We start from the raw sequence: 20,808 nt of genomic DNA, 5'->3' as shown, positions 1-20,808 counted from the left end.
GCGAACGAAGTAGTGCTCGGGCTGACCAAGCGCTACTTCGTTTGCTCGAGCCGGGCCAGAGGAGATCACGGTTATCATGTATTGGCGATCACTGCAGATGCTCAGTCATAGGTTGTGTATTCTCAAATCGTCTACTCAACTCCCCCCCCCTCCCCCGAAGATTAAATCTTGAGTGCGCTAATGGCTCAGGAAGTGAATTTATTGCATTCAGTAGGGAACTGAAACGTAATAAATAGTCGTAGATACCCGTAAGTAAAATAATAAATCCTTTATTCCTTTCTATTTTCTAAAGTGAGTAAAATACTACCTGATTTTTCCCATTCATACAAATGCTTATATTTCATAGAGGAATTTTTTTCTATTTCGCTTGTGTAACATTTAAGACCGCCATTAATCACATTCATCAAGAAATCGCACATGATTTCTGATTTTTGTTAATGTTTCAGAACACATTATTTGAAAAAAAAAAAAAATCCAAAAAATCCTATAACTACTTTTATTTCTCAAAAGGAGTAGGCACAGCTCCTTTAGCCATAACAAACTTTTTGAAAATTAATTGGCAATCAATCTCCATCCTTCAAGCATTTACTGATAGCGAGCCCAAATTATCAATAAATGAAATCTTTTCTGCTGAGGGAGAAGAGTACCTGCCCATTTAATAGCTTTAATGGAACATGTGCACTAGACATATTAAAGTAAGTTTCACAGCTACACATATAACAAAAATGATATAGAATTTATGTAGAAAGTTTTTTACCTTGGGTATACTATAGGTTGAAGATACCAAGCAATTTTATAAACTTGGTTTTAATCCTATTTCCAAAGTAAGCAAACAGACAGGTAAGTCAAGTTTGCACCTGAAGTATTTTCAGGTCTGAGGCAACTGGTGGTAAAGGTGGAGTAAGCTCTAATCACTATCCTTAGTATCTCCCCTAATGCAAAACACGTCTCCTTGCAGATATGTATGATACTATGCATTAAAGGAAGGGCTACTACCCAGACTGGTTTCGACCTTTATTGAGGTCTCCTCAGTGGGAGCCACACCCTGAGATGCCAAGGTTGATCCACCTTTACCACGAGTTGCCTCAGACCTGAAAATACTTCAGGCACAAACTTGGCATACCTGTTTGCTTACGTGAGGAAAATCCAAGTTTATAAAATTGCTTGGTATCTTTGACGTATAGTATACCCAAGGTAAAAAACTTTCTACATTTTCTCTCATCCTGAGTTTTTTATTTAATAAGGTCAAAGCACCTTGTGGCAACTTGTATAGGTAAAATTTATAAGTTCTGCATTACTTCAACCTTGGCATCTCAGGGTCTGGCTCCCACTGACGAGACCTCAAAAAAAGGTCGAAACAAGTTTGGGTCTGGTTCTGAAAGGCTCTACTTGGGGATAGGTTTTTGCCTGTCTCTGAGTGGGGCCACCGCTGAAATTATGGCTCTGCTTGGTTGTGGGGTGAGCCTGCCACTGGGTAGAGCCAATGCTGAGAAGTTCTTCCCGGTGATGGGGTGAGCCTGTCACTGAGTGGAACAATGCTGAGTTGGGCGATCTTTCGGGATCGTCATATTTTTAGAGCCCGCTTCACCTATACAAAAGTCGAAACCGGTCTGGGTTGTGGCCCTTTCCTTAATACATAGCATCATACATGTCTGCAAGGAGATGTGCTTTGCATTAGGGGAAATACTAAGGATAGTGATCAGAGCTGACTCCACCTTTACTACCAGTTGCCTCAGACCTGAAAATACTTCAGGCGCAAATTTGACTTACCTATTTGCTTACTTGGGAAATAGGATTAAAACCAAGTTTATAAAATTGTTTGGTATCTCTAAAATAATATAGAATTTATTTAAACACTCCAATATATACCATCAACGTTACCTGGATATCGTCAGAAGAAGAAAAAAAAAAAAAAAACTGCCGCCATCTCGTAGTTCTAAATCCTAACACTGGTATTGTTGTTGTAATAGTGCGAGTTTGACCCTATATACAGAAATATCAACCGTACATCTCTCTCTCTCTCTTGGGAGGAAAAACAGCTTGCCCGTTCAGAGATCGACTAACTTGAGAACTATTGGAAGAAAGGTTGTTTAGGAAATGTTCCTTTAGATGACAATCACAAACACCATTAGCATTTTTATTATCATTTACTGACACCTCCAAGAGGTTCAAGAACTTTCGGATGTGGGGGGGAGAAGTCGAAGAAAGGCTTAGAAAGAGTTCTTCTAGATGGCAACCACAGACACCTCTGAGAAGTCAAAGTTCCCATTATGTGGGGTTGGGGAAGAGTTGGGCCCTTTACAAAATTTAATACTCCATGTAAACAAAAAAAAAAAAAGCATCATCTACATACATCTCGTACAATGCTATCTACTGCCAGTCATAGTATTTCTGTCTTTGAATTGCATTTCTGCCTTTGAATTGCATTTGCGCTTTGTCTGACATTTCTGCCATGTGCAGAAGTGTCAGGAGGTCTCACATCTGTGGTCCAGCAGTACACTCTTATACTTCTTCCAAAGATGATTTGTTTCCCTTCCTTCCTTCCTACTTTATCCTCCAGTATTAACTCATAAAAATGCATTAGTCTTTTTCATGTTACATCTATTTTGCATATTTACATATGCAAATTTACATACAAAAAATACTAGTCGTGGTGGTGGTGGGCAGTAGATGGTGTTGATGCAGATGATTGGTAGTAGAGATTCGGTATAGGAGACGGAGAGTTGTATAGTAGGCAGTGGCGGCCGGTGAAAATTTTAAGTGGGAGTGCTGCATATTCAAAAAAAAAACTTTTTTTTCCCTAATCAGTAACGAACTTATTAATAAATAAATTTACATATTAAAAATTACTTTATTAAAAATATTTCATCCTCACCATGAACAAACACCAATAATAAAAGTTTCGTATCAATAGCAATGACAAGTGCATTTGTTTCTTGTAACGATAATTGAAAAAATATTATTCTTTTCATATTTTCGACGGTGACACTCGTCATACTTCAGCCTTGTATCTATAATGAATAAATAATTATATGTTATTTTAACAAAATAAAATAAGATTTACAAAAAATAGTTCACCAGGCACACGCACCAATAATCTTCTTCTTATTGTGCCATCTTGGCGAACAAACTGCGCTCTTGTGCTAATCTGAGCAGTTGTGCACTGCTCTTTCCTGCCCACGTCTTGATGTTGTCAAACCATGATATTCTTTTTCTTCCTCTAGTTCCTTTGCCACCAATTCTTCCTATCAAAATAGTTTGTAGAAGTTGGTATTTGCTGTTTCTCATGATGTGGCCAAGATACGATGTTTTTCATTTCTTGATTATTTGTACAAGATGTTTAGCTTTGCCAATGGATTTTAAGACATCGTCATTGGTAATTTTTTCTGTCCATGATATCTTTAGCATTCTTCTGTATAGCCACATCTCAAAGGTTTCGATTTTCTTGATGGTTGTCGCCTTCAATGTCCATGTTTCAACTCCATAGAGCAGAATAGACCACACGTAGCATTTCAGCATTCGGCATCTGGCTTCCATGTTTAGGTCTTTATTGCAGAATAGTGTTCTCATTTTCATGAAGGACTGCCGTGCAACTTCAATCCTTGTCTTTATATCTATTTCTGGATCCCACCGTTCATTAAGCCAGCAACCAAGATATTTATATCTTGACACTTGATCAATATTTTTCCCATTGAGTGTCAGTTTCATTGATGAGGCTGGATGTTTGCTGATGATCATGTATTTTGTCTTGTTGATGTTTATATTTATTCCCATTCTTTGGCTTTCTATGTATACTCTGTCAATGAGTTTTTGGAGATCCATAATATTATCTGCAATTAGCACGGTGTCATCTGCATATCGAAGGTTGTTAACAATCTTTCCATTTATTGTGATTCCCTCTGAACATTCTTCCAATGCTTTTTTAAAGATTATCTCTGCATATATGTTGAACAGGAGTGGTGAGAGCACACATCCTTGTCTCAATCCTCTTTTGATGTTAATATCACTGGTGGTAATGTTGTCTAATTGAACGGTAACTGACTGATTCCAATACAGATTTGTTATTAGTCTTATGTCTTGTTCGCCTAGCCTTATTTGTTGAAGGACTTCTATTAAGTTAGTGTGTCTGACTTTGTCGAATGCTTTTTCAAAATCTATGAAACACGTAAAGACAGATTTCTGTTTTTCTATGCATTTTTGTATCAATATTTGGGTACAGAAAAGGGCCTCTCTAGTACCAAAACCATTCCGAAAGCCGAATTGTGTTTCACTTAGAGTTTCTTCACTTTTTCTATAAATACGATTCTGAATTACTTTCAATAATATTTTTAATGTTTGGCTCATTAGACTAATAAGTCGGAAGTCACCACAGGAATTCGCTTTGGGTTTCTTTGGGACAGTGATAAATGTAGATTTGAGCCAATCTGATGGAAATTCATCACTTTCATATATTTTATTAAATAGTTTTTCAAGAAGTTTGATGTTATCTGGTTCTATTAATTTTAAAAATTCTGTTTGCACACCATCTGGTGCACTGGCTTTTCCTGTTTTACTTGTTCGTATAGCATTCTCTATTTCGCATTTCATGATTGCTGGTCCTTGAATGTTATCTTTTATATTTATAGGCTTCTGTCTAGTATCATTGAAAAGTTCTGTTACATATTTTATCCAAATCTGTGCTTTATTCTCTTCTTCTACAACTATTTTTCCATTTTCGTCTCTTAGAGACACTATTTGCTTTTTCCTCAGTTTTCCAGAAATTTCATTGATTTTCTTATACAGATTGAAATTATCATGTTTCTTCTGAAGCAGTTCAATTTCAGTACATAAATTTTTCATCCAATTTTCCTCGGCTTCTTTTATTTTTTTCTTGATGATGTTATGTGTTTCTGTATACCTGGCAAGGTCTTTGTTTTTGCACATTCTTCTTGTATCAATAAGAGAGAGAATCTCATGTCATCCATTCCTGTTGTTTTATATTATTCACATAACCTACTTCTTCAATACTTGTTACGATGGCATTCTTTAAGCTATTCCAAAGAGATTCCACACTTTTATTTTCTTCTATGTTAATCTGTTGTAATCGCAGGTTAAGCTGTGTCTTGGCACTTTTATTTATGTTCGGGTCTTTCAGTTTTTCTACATCAATTTTCTTTTTCTTCTTTTGTGATTTTTTAGCTGATTTTAATCTAAGACGTACTTCTGCAACTATGGGATTGTGGTCTGATGAGATATCTGCTCCAGGATAAGTCTTTGCACTCTTTATACTACTGTGGAATCTTTTATTTATCAGTATATAATCAATTTGATTTCTGACAATGTTATGTTGGTTATCTTGAGGCGATTTCCAAGTATACAGTCTTCTGGGTGGAAGTTTAAACCAGGTATTTGCTATTGTTAGCACCAATAATAAACGTTTCATAATAATATCTCACAGAAATAAGGCGCGTAAGCTTACTAAAAATACACTGCCCTTTGAGCAGTTACTGTTGGAATGACGTAACGTGCAATGACAAGAGCAAACGAATATCGGCGTTATTAGATCGCAGTGCATTTGTTTCGTAATCTAAAGCATTAATCGAACAATTCCATATTAACTATTCAATCAATGTCAGAACATAAGCTGTAACCTTTAACATGTTGTACTGCATTTATATAATGTTGTAAGCATTGTTATTATTTATAAACACAAACAAAATTTAATTTTTTCATTTTTTCCTTGGGGGTGCTGCAGTGTCGCAGTGCTTATGTACCGGCCGCTACTGGTGTTGTAACTAGAGCTTTTGTCGCTCGGGACGGTCCCTGAGGACCATCCCAAGAGGGGCGGCAAAACACATCAAAAATATTACAAAAAGTCAAAACGACGTAGAGAAAGAAATTAAAACACTATGTTTATTTTAGTTTTAAGTATAGTTGTTGAAAACTAATTATTAATTAAGTAATAAAATTACTAAGTTAACATAAATATAAAAATCGTCGAAAAATAAAATTGTGTCTCACGTGAAAAGTGCCGCCTGGGGCGGATCAACCCCCTAGCTATGCCACTGATAGTAGGTGTCCTTTCACGATGAGTCCTTGGAGGTGTCACAAATAATAATATTCAATAAATGAATTTACATTTTTTAGTAGTTTCATAAGCATTCCAAAGGCATGATGATATTTTCTGAGTTACTTGTTTAAGAACTCTTTTTGAAGTCTTTTCCTAAAAAAAAAAAAAAATCTGTTGATCAAATTTGCATGCTTCTTATCTCTTCTTGCTATTGATATCAGTACCATCATAGTGAAGTTTGATTACAGTATAAATGATGTTCACTCTTCACTGGAAAGAACTAGTTGAACCCATCTGTGATGCTAGAAATCTTTGACTTTTAAACTGAAGACGAGTTAGCTAGTTGCATACAGAGGTGACTTGGTTTTCTTCCTGGAAATGGATATTTCATCCAATGCAATTCTAAAACCTAATATGCTGCCTTGGTCATTTCGACATACTTTTAACTAGCTACAGTCTTTTCATAGCAGAAACAAGGTACATTCTTCACAACTTTTGTTGCGAAGAACATTCACCTCATCCTGGAATCTCACATTTCTTTTAACCATCATTCTTGTATCACAAAACTAATCCACCTCCGGAAGCACATTTCATTAGTAACATGATGAGCACATTTCACAGTTCCACTTCCTGGAACACAGTTCTGTTACAATATAGAGGAATTTTGGGCAATACAGAATGCCATTTTACACACAAAATAGTATTCTGTTAATATTTTATATTTATTTGTATGGAGTTCCCCCCCCCCATCCTCATCCATCCCTTAGGACTAGTTGAGCCCTCCTAATGAGCGATTATTTATGAAATGTAAATCTGTGTGTAGTTCACCTTTAGCCAGTGTCCGTATGAGACTAGCTAATTCACCTTTGGCGAAAGAGTTCCCCATGATAAAGGTTCCTCACGTCATAGACAGGAATTTAATCCAGGTCTTTCCAACCAAAGGACTTTGTGTATACCAACTGTGCTACGGAAGCTCTAATACTTTATATTACTGAAAATCATGATGCTCCTGAAATGTTTACAATATGAAAGAAAAATCTAAGCTATTTTTGACAACAGAGCAGATCCATTTTTTTTAACAACTAGGCTTAAACAGTTGAATTTAATAAGATTTAAAAAAATATATATTAATTAACTTACCTGTGTCTTGAAGGTAAGAATGGTGAAAACTTGAATAAAGATTTGATTGAGCCAAAACAAACATCGAGGTGCTGGCCGAAATGTAATTATAGCTACGTATATAATAGGTTTTTTATTCTCCATTCATTTGAAATCCAAAGGTTACAAATTCATTTTTTTTTTAAATTATTTCTTTCTTTTTATTTTTTGTTTTAATTTTTTCGTCGTTGGTTAAATTCTTGCTTATCTTCGTATATTTTTTACACTTGTTGCTATCTTGCTCATCACTTTAAATTGCATACCGTCTAACTACAATCAAGTCTCTAGTCAAGTTTTCACTGTCTTTACCTTCAAGATACAAGTATGTTAATTAATATCTGTCTTTTTAAACTTTATTAAATTCAGCTGTTTAAGCCTAGTTTTTTTTTTTTTTAAAGGATCTGCTCCATTATCAAAAAATGCTTAGCTTTTTTCTTTCATATAGTATTCTGTATTACCTGAAGTTTCTCTAATTACTGTGTTGTGATGCCCATTATGTCATGATTATTATAGAAAAGTTGTTCAAAATAGATTTTGTTATTATTTTTCAATGATGTTGTTGTTTAATACTTTCTTTAACTGTCTAATATAGAATTAGTAACATTTTTCATTTTTAGGAAGGAAATGTGAGATTGATGTGGATGAGTGTGCCTCTTCACCATGCAAACATGGAGGTATTTGTCAAGATGGCATCAATTCTTTCCACTGTCAGTGTGCTCCTGGATACAGAGGAAGAAGGTGTCATGTGATAGGTACACAAGTTTCTGATGTTTGTGATAATAAACTGAATAATGATTTTCAGTTATCTGTATAATAATGCTTGTATTGTTATTTGATTCAGTAGCATTTTTCTATAAACAGTATCAACTTCCTTTCATAGAAAGTGGAAGTACATGCAATCTCTTTATATCTTTTAAGCGGTCCGATTTGTAATTACAATTGTATAAGACATTTTGCAATATGTAATCTGTATTGAATGGTGATATTCATGTTAATTTTTTTTAGGCTTTTTGTAATTTTTTCCAAGGTGCCTCAGATATAGGGAATGGTGATGGATTTAGAGTAATCCTTGTTGTGAAGGGGGGAGCAGGGGGAAGGGGGTTGTGGTTTATTGGCGTCAATATTTTTTGAATTTTTTTTTTTTTTGGGGAGGGGTAGCCATTGGCTAAGAAAGTATTGAGAATGTGGTGTAGTTCTGTGGTTAGGGCATTGTCATTGGAACAGATAAGTTTAGCCCTGTTGTGTAGTGTCTTAATGACTCCATATTGTTGTGAGGGGGTGGGTGGGATTGTTGGTGAATGTATCTGCCTGTATGGGTGGGTTTTCTATAAACTGAGAAAACCAAGGTTCCATCAGGCTGGCGAGTGACTAGTGTGTCTAAGAAAGGAAGGCAGTTGTTTTTTTTTCTTCTTCCATGGTGAACTTGATTCTGGGGTGTTGGTTGTTTAAGTGTGTTAGGAAGGAGAGGAGTGCATCGGAGCCATGTGGCCAAATAGCAAACACATCATCAACATAGCGAAGCCATTTGGTTGGTTTTTGTGGGGCAGAGTTTAAGGCTTTCTCTTCAAAAATCTCCATATAAAAGTTGGCCAAGGGTGGGGAGAGTGGAGAACCCATGGCTGTCCCCTCTATTTGTTTGTAGAATTTTCCTTGCCAAACAAAATAGCCTCAGTTCATTGTGAACTGAAATAGGGCTGTGATATGGGGAGGAAATTTAGCTTGGATTAGCTCTAAGGATTCTTTAAGTGGGACATTTGTGAATAGGGAGGAGACATCAAAACTGATCATTATGTCAGTGTGTTTGAGTGTAAGGTTTTCTATGCTGGCTTTGAAGTGGGCTGAGTTTTTTATGTGTGAAGATGTGTTGCCAGCATAGGTGTGTGAGGGCTTTGGCCAAATGTTTAGCTAGTTTGTATGTGGGGATATCAATGCCATCCACTGGGATGTAAGGGCACATTTTCTTAATGTATTTTTGGGAGTCCATATATATGGCGGGGGTATGGAGTTAAATGGTTTTAATTTGTTAGTGACTTCCACAGGCCAAGAAGTGACCTTCTTAAGGAGCCTGTGGAGTTTTCTAATTTGTGAGTTGGTGGGATTGTACTCACTAGGGAGGTAAGTAGCCCGATCTAACCATAGAGCATTCAGCTTACCTGTGTAATCCATTTGGTTAAGTAATACAGTAGCTTTCCCTTTATCTGCTTTGGTGATTATTATTTCCTTGTTTTTCTTTAATTATTGCAGAGATTTAATTTCCTTATTGGGCATGTTGATTTTTGGTAGTTTTGCTTTGGTCAGAACACAAGCCACATCCAATCTAATATCGTTGGCGACGTGGTTTGGAAGGTGTCGTATCCTGCGTTCAATGTGTATTATAATGTCTTCGGCAGGTATTCTTCTGGACGCAATAGCAAAGTTGTGGCCATGTGAGATACCGTCGAGTGCTTCAGGTGTCAAATTAATTGATGAGAGGTTGACTACAGTGTCGGTAGGAAGTTGTGGTTTGGAGTTCGAGTTCTTTTTTAAATTCTCAAATTTTTTTATGTGTCGTTCCCGCATTTTTTAAAATTCTTTATCCACAGCAGTGTATTCTTTATCCATACAGGCATATACATTCACCAATAATCCCCCCGCCCCCCTCTCACAACAATATGGAGTCATTAAGACACTGCACAACAGGGCTAAACTTATCTGTTCCAATGACAATGCCCTAACCACAGAACTAAACCACATTCTCAACACTTTCTTAGCCAATGGCTACACCCCCAAAAAAATCCAAAAAATATTGAAACCAATAAACCACAATCCCCTCCCCCCCACTTCACAACAAGGATTACTCTAAATCCATCACCATTCCCTATATCTGAGGCACCTAGGAAAAAATTACAAAAATCCTAAAAAAATATGACTTAACTTCTTGTTACAGAACCTTATAAAAAATTGGCATCCATTATCTGCTCCACTAAAGACCAACCTCCCCCCCCCCCTTAGACCTACCTGGTGTATACCAATTCCCTTGCAGTTGTAAGCTGTCCTATTTTGGTCAAACAGGCAGGACAGCTAATATCAGAATTTCAGCACACAAGGACTACATCTGGTTTCACCAATACAGCCACTCTGGTCTTGCAGATCATGTGCTGGATACCTGCCATAGAATACGGTGGAAGAAAGCCACAATAATACACCATAGTAAATTCAAATACGAAAGGCTATTCATGGAATCAGCCTCAGCCCTAAGACACAATCCAAACTTCAACAAATTTGGTTGCATGAGACTGCCCCAAATTTGGGAAACCTACATCAGAAAACCTTCAGCCCAGTTGGCCAAGAATACCAACATTGCCCGCTAGGGGGCACCATCAGGACTTTTAGGAGAAAGAATAACTTCCTGCTTCGTTCCTCATTTATTGTGTGTTGTGCTTGCGTGCACGTGTCTTGTATTTAAGTTCCTGTGATAATGGCAACGTGACGTTTCCAAAATATTGGAAGTGTATTAAAATTTATTTTAATGTATATTCTATTGTACATTGTAATTTCCTTAAGATATTTAGTAAGAATGTATAAACAATGTCTAAGCCTTTCCATGAGAAATACCAGTGGAGTAAGAGAGTATGTACAAACGGCATAGGATAGGAATCAGACCTTCAGTACAATTGGAGGAATGCCAATCAGGCCCAGGAGCTTTTTTTTTTTTTTTTTTTTGTGTGTCTAATTTTGACACAAAATTCTGGCAAAAGGATACAGGGGCATTGTCAGTTATGTGTGCATTGGAGGCAAAGTGTGAATCCAGGAGATTAGCTTTTTTCCGTGGGTGATGTTGCAATTGAGCCATCTGGGTATGATACGAGTGGGAGGCTTTGGCAAGAAACCAAAAAGGCATGGCTGCTGCTAGGACAGGCTGAAAGTTTCCTGCTTTTTTCACGTTCAAATTCTGTTTTGGAATCCTTGATAATTTTCTTGTATCTGTTTCGGGCTTCAGTATAGGCACTGAAGGAGGATGGAGTTCTTGATTTGAGCCAGTTGTGGTATGCCTGATTTTTCATTTGTACAGCCTTGGCACATCTTTTAGAGAACCAGGGTTTGGATAGGGGACGGCAGTTCAGAGAAGTTTGGGGAATGTATGTTTTCATGCCAGTGAGGATTACTTTGGTGATATGTTCGGTGCATATGTTTGGATTGGAAGACTTGGAAACAATAGTTCAACCATGGAAATGAAGCATAGTAGTCTCGGAGGCTGTCCCATTTGGCACTGTTATAATGCCACAGTCACACCCACTCCTGTGTGGGTGACTGTGTAAGCGTTTGTTGCATGGGGCAAGAGATGAGCACCAGGTTGTGGTCAGAATTACTCAGTGGGCTCACTACATTCACTGTATATTTGGAAGGGTCATTGATAAGAAAGACATCTAGGATATTTGAGGAGTGATTTGGGTTATCTGGTATTCTCAACCAAAAGTAATGGTGTGCAGACTAGGCTCTTTACATTGAGCGGCAATCTCAGATAACTGTATTTTCAATGAACAAAAGTTTATTGAACTCTTAAACATGGTACAATTCATTCTTTATTAAATAAAACTCAATTCCATACTAAGAATACATAATATAAATTTTTACTAGCTAAACACGAGTATTAGGTTAAGATCCTACATGAAAATTGTGATCATATCGCCATAACAGATTCTATACATACAAACAAGTATAATCCTAGAACTAGTTAATCCTTTGTCTAACCCCTTACTGGTTTGATCACGCTATAATTCTGTATTTTCTAGGACATATATAATCAGTTACTCTAATTTTCTCACTAAGACAATATGGATTAAAATTTATCCTTTCTCTGAGCTAATACATACTTTTGACCTTTAAAACTCTCTTAATTAAAATACACTGTATATGTGCATAAATCTCTAGGCACATGAATACGTATTAATTAATAGTAACAAGCTCATTTTTTTTTCTAGATAGACATGTACTAAAGTCCCAGTATAATTCTCATTAATCCTTTCTACTGTTCAGTAATTACCCATTACTGAACAGTAGAACAATGACTACAGTCACATATGACTTGAATTGACACGAGATTTTACAGTACCTTTTGACTTGGGTCTTCTACACTGGTCTCTACCTTTTTCTGATATTTTACCTTCCTAAGACGAACTCTTCTATAACTTATCACTCCTAAGTTCTTTTGCCACTAAGATGGGCTTTCACAATCTTTACCTTACATTCTTCAATCAAGGACATACATAGGATCATCTATTCTATGGCTGTGCAATTCACCACGTGGGCACTAACTCCTTTAGAGAATTTTCTTTCTCTCATTACGAACACTGGACGATGAAACACACTGACATTATCTTCTCTCTTTTTAACTAAACGGCGTCCCTCATTTCTTACAATAGGAACACGGAATCAAAATCCCGCACACTTTATTTCCTTATTGTGTCTGATGGAGAAAACTCCTAATCCGTCACTCAGGAAAACCGCGTGAGACCTATACGAAGACTTGTGAAGAAAACTCTGAGGAAAAAAAAATCCTCGTGGGGGGGGTACCTAACCCTTTTATACGATGACCCCTACCGGCACCTACTTCAATTTCTTTTCTTCCCCCGTTACTGGAGTCGATTTCACTGACCAATTAGAGTGGCGTTTTTCTGCCAAAACATCATTCGGTCTGTGTGCACGCGACTGACATGTGATGAAGTCTCAATTCGGGAATTATGACCTTGAGCTTTGGTTTTGTTTAAGCTAACCTCTATGTCATCTATACTAAATTAATCCCCTTTCCAAAATTTTCTAAGAATTAACTCTAATCTTTAATCTCTTATTTCAAGTGTAAAAACTAGCCTCTCACATACAAAATCCTATGACTAATCTTCTTTGCTTTATTTAACCTTATTTTATCATATCACGGTGATAAAATTTCCTTCTTTTTTTATTTAGTTCAACAAACAATTTCAGCTATATTTTTCACTTGGATGCAAGCATGTTTTTCTTTCTTTTTATTTTTTGTATTCATTACTTTTAAAGGCTCTTAACGATTTAGCCAAAGAGATCAAGGGTAATCCCAAAGAGTTCTTCCGCTATGTGGCAAGTAAGAGGAAGAATGACTTCGGAAGGATAACCTTAGTGGGTGCTGATGGTATTGAGGTGACAAAATCAGATGTAATAGTCGAGTTACTGAGTGATCACTTCTCAAAAGTCTATCACCCAAGTGAGGATATCTCTATACCTATAGCAATACCTAATGTGAGAATTGAAGCTAAAGAATCAGAGGTATTAAATATATTGCGGAACTTAAATGCAAACACTGCGGTAGGCTTAGATGCAATATCAGCTCGGGTGTTGCGTGAATGTGCAAATGAATTGTCAACCCCTCTTACCTGGATATTTAATTTAAGTTTGAACTCTGGTATGGTCCCTAGGGAGTGGAAGTTAGGCAAAGTGGTTCCTTTGCATAAGGGTGGCTCTAAAACTGCAGTATTGAATTACAGACCAATCACCATCTCAGGAGTAGTGGTAAAAGTATTGGAAAAGTTGGTTAAAGACAAAATTCAAGAATGGGTGGATCAGGATATGATACTCTATAGAGGCCAACATGGTTTTGTTAAAGGTAGATCCTGCCTTAGCAATCTATTAACTATCCATAACAGAATAACATCAGAGTTGGACAAAGGAACTGGCTACACAGTGGTACTTCTGGATTTTGCTAAGGCTTTTGACAGGATACCCCATAGAACACTGTTATGCAAATTGGAGCAGATGGGAATGGATATTAAATTGGTGATATGGATAAGAGAATGGCTCAGGGAGAGATACCATAAGGTGGTGTATGGAGGAGCCGAGTCCAGAATGAGGCAGGTGACCAGTGGTGTGCCTCAGGGCTCTGTGCTTGGGCCAATGTTGTTTAATTTGTATATAAATGATATAGGAAACGGCTTAAAGGGAGATATTCAGTTGTTTGCTGATGATGCAAAGTTGTGTAGTGCAATAAAAAATCAAGCTGATGTTGAAAGTTTGCAGGAGGATTTAAATAAGCTGGTAAAATGGGCAAAAGAAAATGGATGTCAGTTCAATGTGGAAAAGTGTAAAGTCTTGCATTTTGGGATTAAAAGATTACCAGCTGTGTACTACATAGATGGAAAGGTACTCCAAGAGATTGATGAGGCTAGGGACTTAGGGGTATTGGTAGATAAGGAGATGAAGTTCAGAGGACACATTGCTAAGGTGTCCAAGATTGCACATAGGATTACTTGGTTGTTGAGGAACACACTGACATCCAGAGATAAAGAGGTTATTATTCCCTTTTATAAAGCATTGATACTTCCACATTTGGATTACTGTGCTCAGGTCTGGTCACTTGGATTCCTTTGAGATGAGGAGGCTGTGGAGAGGGTTCAGAGAAGAGTGACCAAGTTGGTGAGTGATATAAAAAATGCTCCCTACATTGAAAGATTGAGAGCTTGTGGATTGCAGAGATTGGTTGATAGGCGAAGAAGAGGGGATATGATAGAAACATTCAAATTACTAAAAGGTTTTTATAGGATTGATGCAGGGGAAATGTTTCAGCTGTGTGATAGTGATGGAAGAACAAGAGGTCATCTCTGGAAATTAAAGAAGAGTGTGGTTAACAAAGGTGTCAGAACAAGGTTTTTTGCCTGGAGGGTGGTGAATGAGTGGAATTCATTGCCTGACTTTGTTGTGAGCTCTTCATCTGTAAATGAATTCAAGAAGAGATATGACAGATATTGTTTTGCTAGTTTGGGTCTCCCGCGATGAGTCTACTGACTCCATGGAGATACCCATAATAATAATAATAATAATAATAATAATAATAAAAATAATAATAATAATATCTGCTTAGGAACAAGCTTGCTTACTTAGTTATCTGCACAGGATTTTTATTTCTTCTCTTGTTACATCATGATAACTGAAATTTTCACATTCTTAAGTTATCATGATGTAACAGTAGATATTGTGTTAATGGATAAAGTGAGTCTTCAAAATGAGTCTTTTGACACCATGGAGCACCCATATAAATAATAATAATAATAATCTACATTCCATAATTCCAATATCACATTTTGTAACTCTTCTTTTCAACCATTCCAGAGCTTATTTATTTCCTTAGAATATAGAAAACCAGATATGTGCACACTAGTCCAAGTGTGGTTGTATCATGCCTTAAGAGGAAAAATAAATTCCTTATCTTTACACATTAATGTTCATTATTGCATCACAATTTTCCTCTGAATTGTATTTGCAATTTTTGCTAATATCTACCATAACTCCAAGATCCTTAGTTTCATCAATTTCTTCAAGCATAATTCCACCAATATAATATGGTGTTGGAAATCTCATCACTCCTGAATGCACAGCTTTACACTTACCAATGTTGATTTGACAGTGATTATCATTTTCCCAGAGTTCCAGCCCTGTTTAAATCATTCTGTAAGTGCTATATGTCAGCAGCATCTCTGCTTGTTCTGCCTTTGTACCATCATCACTAAATATCTCTGTTCATTAATGTATATATTGAATATCAGCAGTCTGAGGGGTGATCCCTGAGATATACCAGTCGTCACCTTAAATCTGACATATACAATTTTCTGATTCTCTTCATCAGCTACTAACTTATCCAAGTCGGTTATTTATATTCCTGCTCCATATCCTCCAATATATAAAACAGCCTTCTCACCTTATCAAATGGCTTAGCAAAGTTCAATGGTATTGCAGTATATCCATTCCTTTATTGAACTCAGTGCTAAGATTGAATAATATAAGCACGTAAACACAAGAAAGATATTTAATTAACCAATTATTTTGGTCTGGAAATAGCAGACGATCTTCAGTGGCACTACAAGAACAGTTTTAAAAAAATACAAGGTGGAATACTAACAATAGATCATTTAAAAATAGAACAAGCCACGTGATGTTATAAAGCATTCTTACACTAAGTATTAAAGGGAATAATTTTAAGTAGAGACATGATTGAAATAAAGATGTTAATTAATAATATTAAATAACATAAAATTATCCTGATTAGACTTTCCCAGATTTTTGATATAGATATACAGTCATTCCGATTCAGGTTAGGACGATGGAGTAAGGCCTCTACACTTTCTTTGACTAAACATTCAAATTTATAACGGGATCTATGTAAGAGGCGAGTTTTTGACCAAAGAATGTTGTGGTTAGTTTCAATCCCGTGCTGAGCCAATCCAGATTTTCCAGGTTTGTTGTGATGAATGGAGGATTGATGTTTCTGGATTCATTTTTCAAGAGAACGTCCAGTTTGTCCAAAATAGGAGAGATCACAGTTGCAGAGGATTTGATAAACTCCAGGAAGAGACATAGTTGAGTGTTTGTCTTTAGGAGAAGGAAAATGGGAAGATAATTTGTTAATAGGTGAATACGTAGCTGTTAACTCATATTTCTTCAGAATTCTTGCGATAGGTTCTAAAATCCCAGAGATGTATGGATTGGAACTCGACGTATTGAATCTTTGTTGTTTTGTGGTGGATTATAAGAATCAAGGAGATGTTGTGTACTCTTTCCGGAAAAGCCATTGAGTTTCATATGTTGTTGAATAGTAGAAAGTTCTTTCTGTAGAAAATTAGAAGTAGAACAATTAGTTTTGGCTGCAAAACTAATTGTTCTACTAAAAAAATTGCAAAAAGAAGATTTTTGGACAAACTAGACATTCTCTTGAAAAAAGAATCCAAGAACATCAATCTCCCATTCATCATAACAAACCTGAAAAATCTGGATTGGCTCAGCACGGGATTGAAACTAACCGCAACATCCTCTGGTCAAAAACTCACCTCTTACATAGATCTCATTATAAATTTGAACGTTTATTCAAAGAAAGCGTAGAAGCCTTACTTCCTTACTTCATTGTCCTAATGAATCGGAATGATTGTATATCTATATAAAAAATCTGGGAAAGTCTAATCAGGATAACTCATTAATTCATATTAACTTTATGTATTTAATATTATTAATTAATATCTTTATTTCAATCATGTCTCTGCTTAAAAATATTCCCTTTAATACTTAGTGATATAACATCACACGGCTTGTTCTATTTTTAAATGATCTATTGTTAGTATTCCACCTTGTATTTTTTTTAAAACTGTTCTTGTAGTGCCACTGAAGATGGTCTGCTATTTCCAGACTGAAATATTTGGTTAATTAAATATCTTTCTTGAGTTTGCGTGCTTATATTATTCAGTCTTTATGTCACAAGTATCCTTAAAACATCAGTGCTAAGATTATTATAAGATATAAGCAAATTGTTCAGATACGACTTTCCTTTATTAAACCCGTGATATTCCTTGCAAAATTTTCTATTCATCTCATTTCTGCATTCAAGTTCTCATCAACTTCCCTAAAATCTTTGCCACTACTCCACATTATATATTAGATAAATTAGTAGCCAGATACATCAGTTTTTTTTTTTGCACTACACTTGTTCAATGGGACTATCATATATTCTTTCCATTCTTGTGGCATCTTTCAGCATCTCACTCTTGAATTATGAAGCATGTCAAGGACCTATCTAGCTTGGTTGAACATTCCTTTAGCATACATGCAGATATCCCTATTGTCAATCTGTGTCTATTGCCAAATCTTATTTAGGTTATGCAACAGCTCTATAACCTCCTTTTTGTGCACTTCTATCTCTTTCATCCTATATAGTGGTAGGCACAATGTTGCTTAACTAGGTTAATAGATCTTATCAAAGTGCACACTCGTTATTTGAACAATCACATCTACTTCTGACATAAGGGTACAATCTGCATTTAGTAAAGCATTCTTACACATTTATTCCTTCTTTTACTTGTGATATAATAAAAGAAGATATGCATATGCTGACTTTGCTTTCCAAACAATGCATGATACTATTCTGGTCTACACTTTATTTATTATTATTATTACCACCCCAAGACTTCATGGAGTCAAAGACTCATCTGGGAGGTCCTTTTATCACACACACAGTTCATCATACCATGTTTTAAACACATTCAAACTCTTTGCAGACACCACATTCTCAGGCAAGGCATTCCAATCATTCACAACTCTGCACAAAAAAAACCTGCCTCTCACTCCCCTACTCACCCCCTCTTTATACAGTTTCCAGGGATGACCTCTGGTTCTCCCCTGATCTCCCACTATTCTCTGTAAAACTTCTCCAGCATTGATCCTATAACAACCCCTTATCAACTTGTAGGTCTTTATCATATTCCCGTCCCCCCCCTCTTCCTCCTGTTCACCAAACTCTGCAAATTACATCTTCTCAATCTCTCCTCATACTTGACATTCCAGAGGTCAGAAACTACCTTAGTCAGTCTCCTTTGGACCCTTTCCAACATCTCTTCACCCTTCTGAAAACCCAGTGACCAAATCTGGGCACAATAGTCCATGTGGCCTAATCAAAGCCTTATACAACGGAACAAGAATCTCCCTACTTCTACACGTCAGTGCCCTCCGCATCATTCCCAGAAGCCTTTGTGTTGTCTTCACAATTTTGGCGATGTGTCCCCTAAATTTTAGATCCTTATCCACTATCACCCCCAGATCTCTTATTTCCTCTACCTTAAACAATATATTCTCACCAAGCATAAATTCTGCATCCCATCTTTGTTTTCCAAATTTTAAAACCTTACATCCCCATTTCTGTGCCCAATCACTCAATCTATTTAAGGCTTCCTGTAAGGCCACAACATCTTCACTACACTTCATGGTTCGTCCCAACTTTGCATCATCTGCAAACAACTGAATATCTCCATCCAAATCTTCACCTATATCATTAATATACAAGTTAAACAGTAATGGACCTAAAACAGACCCCTGAGGCACTCCACTAGTTACTTTTCTTTTCCTGGATATCGCTCCCCCCATACACAACTTGTTGATACCTATCAGATAGCCAGTCTCCAAACCAATGCACCAACCTAATATCCAACCCCATCTGCTCTAGTTTGACTGTCAACCTATCATGAGGTACTCTATCAAAAGCCTTTGCGAAATCCATGTATATTACTGTGTATCCTTTTCCTCTGTCCAAGGAAGCAGTCACTTTATTGTAATAAGTAAGTAGATTACTAAAGCATGACCTCCCTTTAGCAAATCCATGCTGTCCATCAAAGATAATACCATTGTTATCAATCCAACTCTGGATCCTAGTTCTCACAAGCTTCTCCAACAACTTAACCACAACACCTGACACACAGATAGGCTATAGTTTGATGCTTGAGTTCGATCACCTCCTTTATGAAGTGGCACAAACTTGCCCTCCTTCCACTCCTTAGGAACGAGTGCAAGACTCATATTAAAAAAATATGTCAAGGCAGGTGTCAACTCCCTGGCACATTCTTTCAGAATACATGGTGATATATTATCAAGTCCCACAGCCTTATTAACATCTAGTTTACTCAACTTCCCATATACCTCTTGCTCACCTACAGTCAGTCTCTCCTCCCCATCATCAACTGCTCTCAATCCCTCCATGAAGTCACATTCATAAGATTGAAAGATCTTTATGAACTGCTCATTAAGTATCTCCACCACACATTCTGCATCAGCTGTCTTTATACCATTTTCTTCAGTCAATGTCATCCTTCCATAATTATTCTTTCTTTTGCTGGCTACATATCGAAAGAACTCCTTAGGATTCTTTTTGGCTTCATTAGTTCTCACCCTTGGAATACATTTAGACATTGCATCTACTAAACAGTTTTTAAAAATCTCCCAAGCTGCATTGATCTCTTTTCCAGCTAACTCCTCATTCCACGCTATACCCACAGTTTGTCTCCTGAGCTCTTCATAATTACCCCACTTGTAGTTCCACATATACCCTTTTCTCACAGAGGTCCTCGCACTGCTGGCAACCACCCAAGTAATCACCTCATGGTCACTCTCACCAATTGGTGGATGATTTGACACCTCATTTATAATTACATCCTCTGGTGAGGTGACCAAATCCAAGACCCTCAATCCTCGTGTGCCCTCTGTTACATACTGTCTGAGGTAGTTATCCCTCAAAAAACTCAAGAAACTTTTTCTTTACTTCCAGTTGCTATCTCATTATTCCAGTCTATATTGCCATGATTAAAATCACCCATAATGATCACCCTTTTCTTATTTACTTGGCTAATTTGATTGTACATTTCATTATCAACACCATCCACATTATCTGATCTATAACAACATCCCACCAAGTATTTGATTCCATTCACCTTTATCTCACACCATATTGCCTCAAAACCATAATTAAAATCACCCATAATGATCACCCTTTTCTTATTTACTTGGCTAATTTGATTGTACATTTCATTATCAACACCATCCACATTATCTGATCTATAACAACATCCCACCAAGTATTTGATTCCATTCACCTTTATCTCACACCATACTGCCTCAAAACCACTGGCACTATTTCCCTCTTGCATCTCTACTTTATATGGACATAACTCCTTCTCTATCATCAATATCACAATATATTTCATAATTCCTCTTATCCTTATTCTCACAATATTCCTTTAGCATTTTCCTTATGGATCTCTTACTTAATGAGGTTGTATATCCATGTCACT

At 36.6% G+C, this 20,808-nt stretch overlaps 1 protein-coding gene across 1 annotated transcript in view; it reads left to right on the top strand.

Moving 5' to 3' along the window:
- Window positions 1-20,808, top strand: part of LOC150109886 (uncharacterized) — a 226,230-nt gene that overhangs the window by 57,522 nt on the left and 147,900 nt on the right. The window contains exon 6 of the mRNA XM_090396448.1: window positions 7,825-7,959. Within this exon, the coding sequence (XP_090252574.1) occupies window positions 7,825-7,959 (135 nt within the window). The remainder of the gene's footprint in view (window positions 1-7,824; window positions 7,960-20,808) is intronic.

The sequence above is a fragment of the Typopeltis vanoorti genome, chromosome 1 (assembly GCF_054136105.1).
Source record: "Typopeltis vanoorti isolate ZY-2024b chromosome 1, IOZ_Tvanoo_1.0, whole genome shotgun sequence".
Taxonomy (NCBI): Eukaryota; Metazoa; Arthropoda; class Arachnida; order Uropygi; family Thelyphonidae; genus Typopeltis; species Typopeltis vanoorti.
This window is presented reverse-complemented; position numbering and strand designations above follow the sequence as displayed.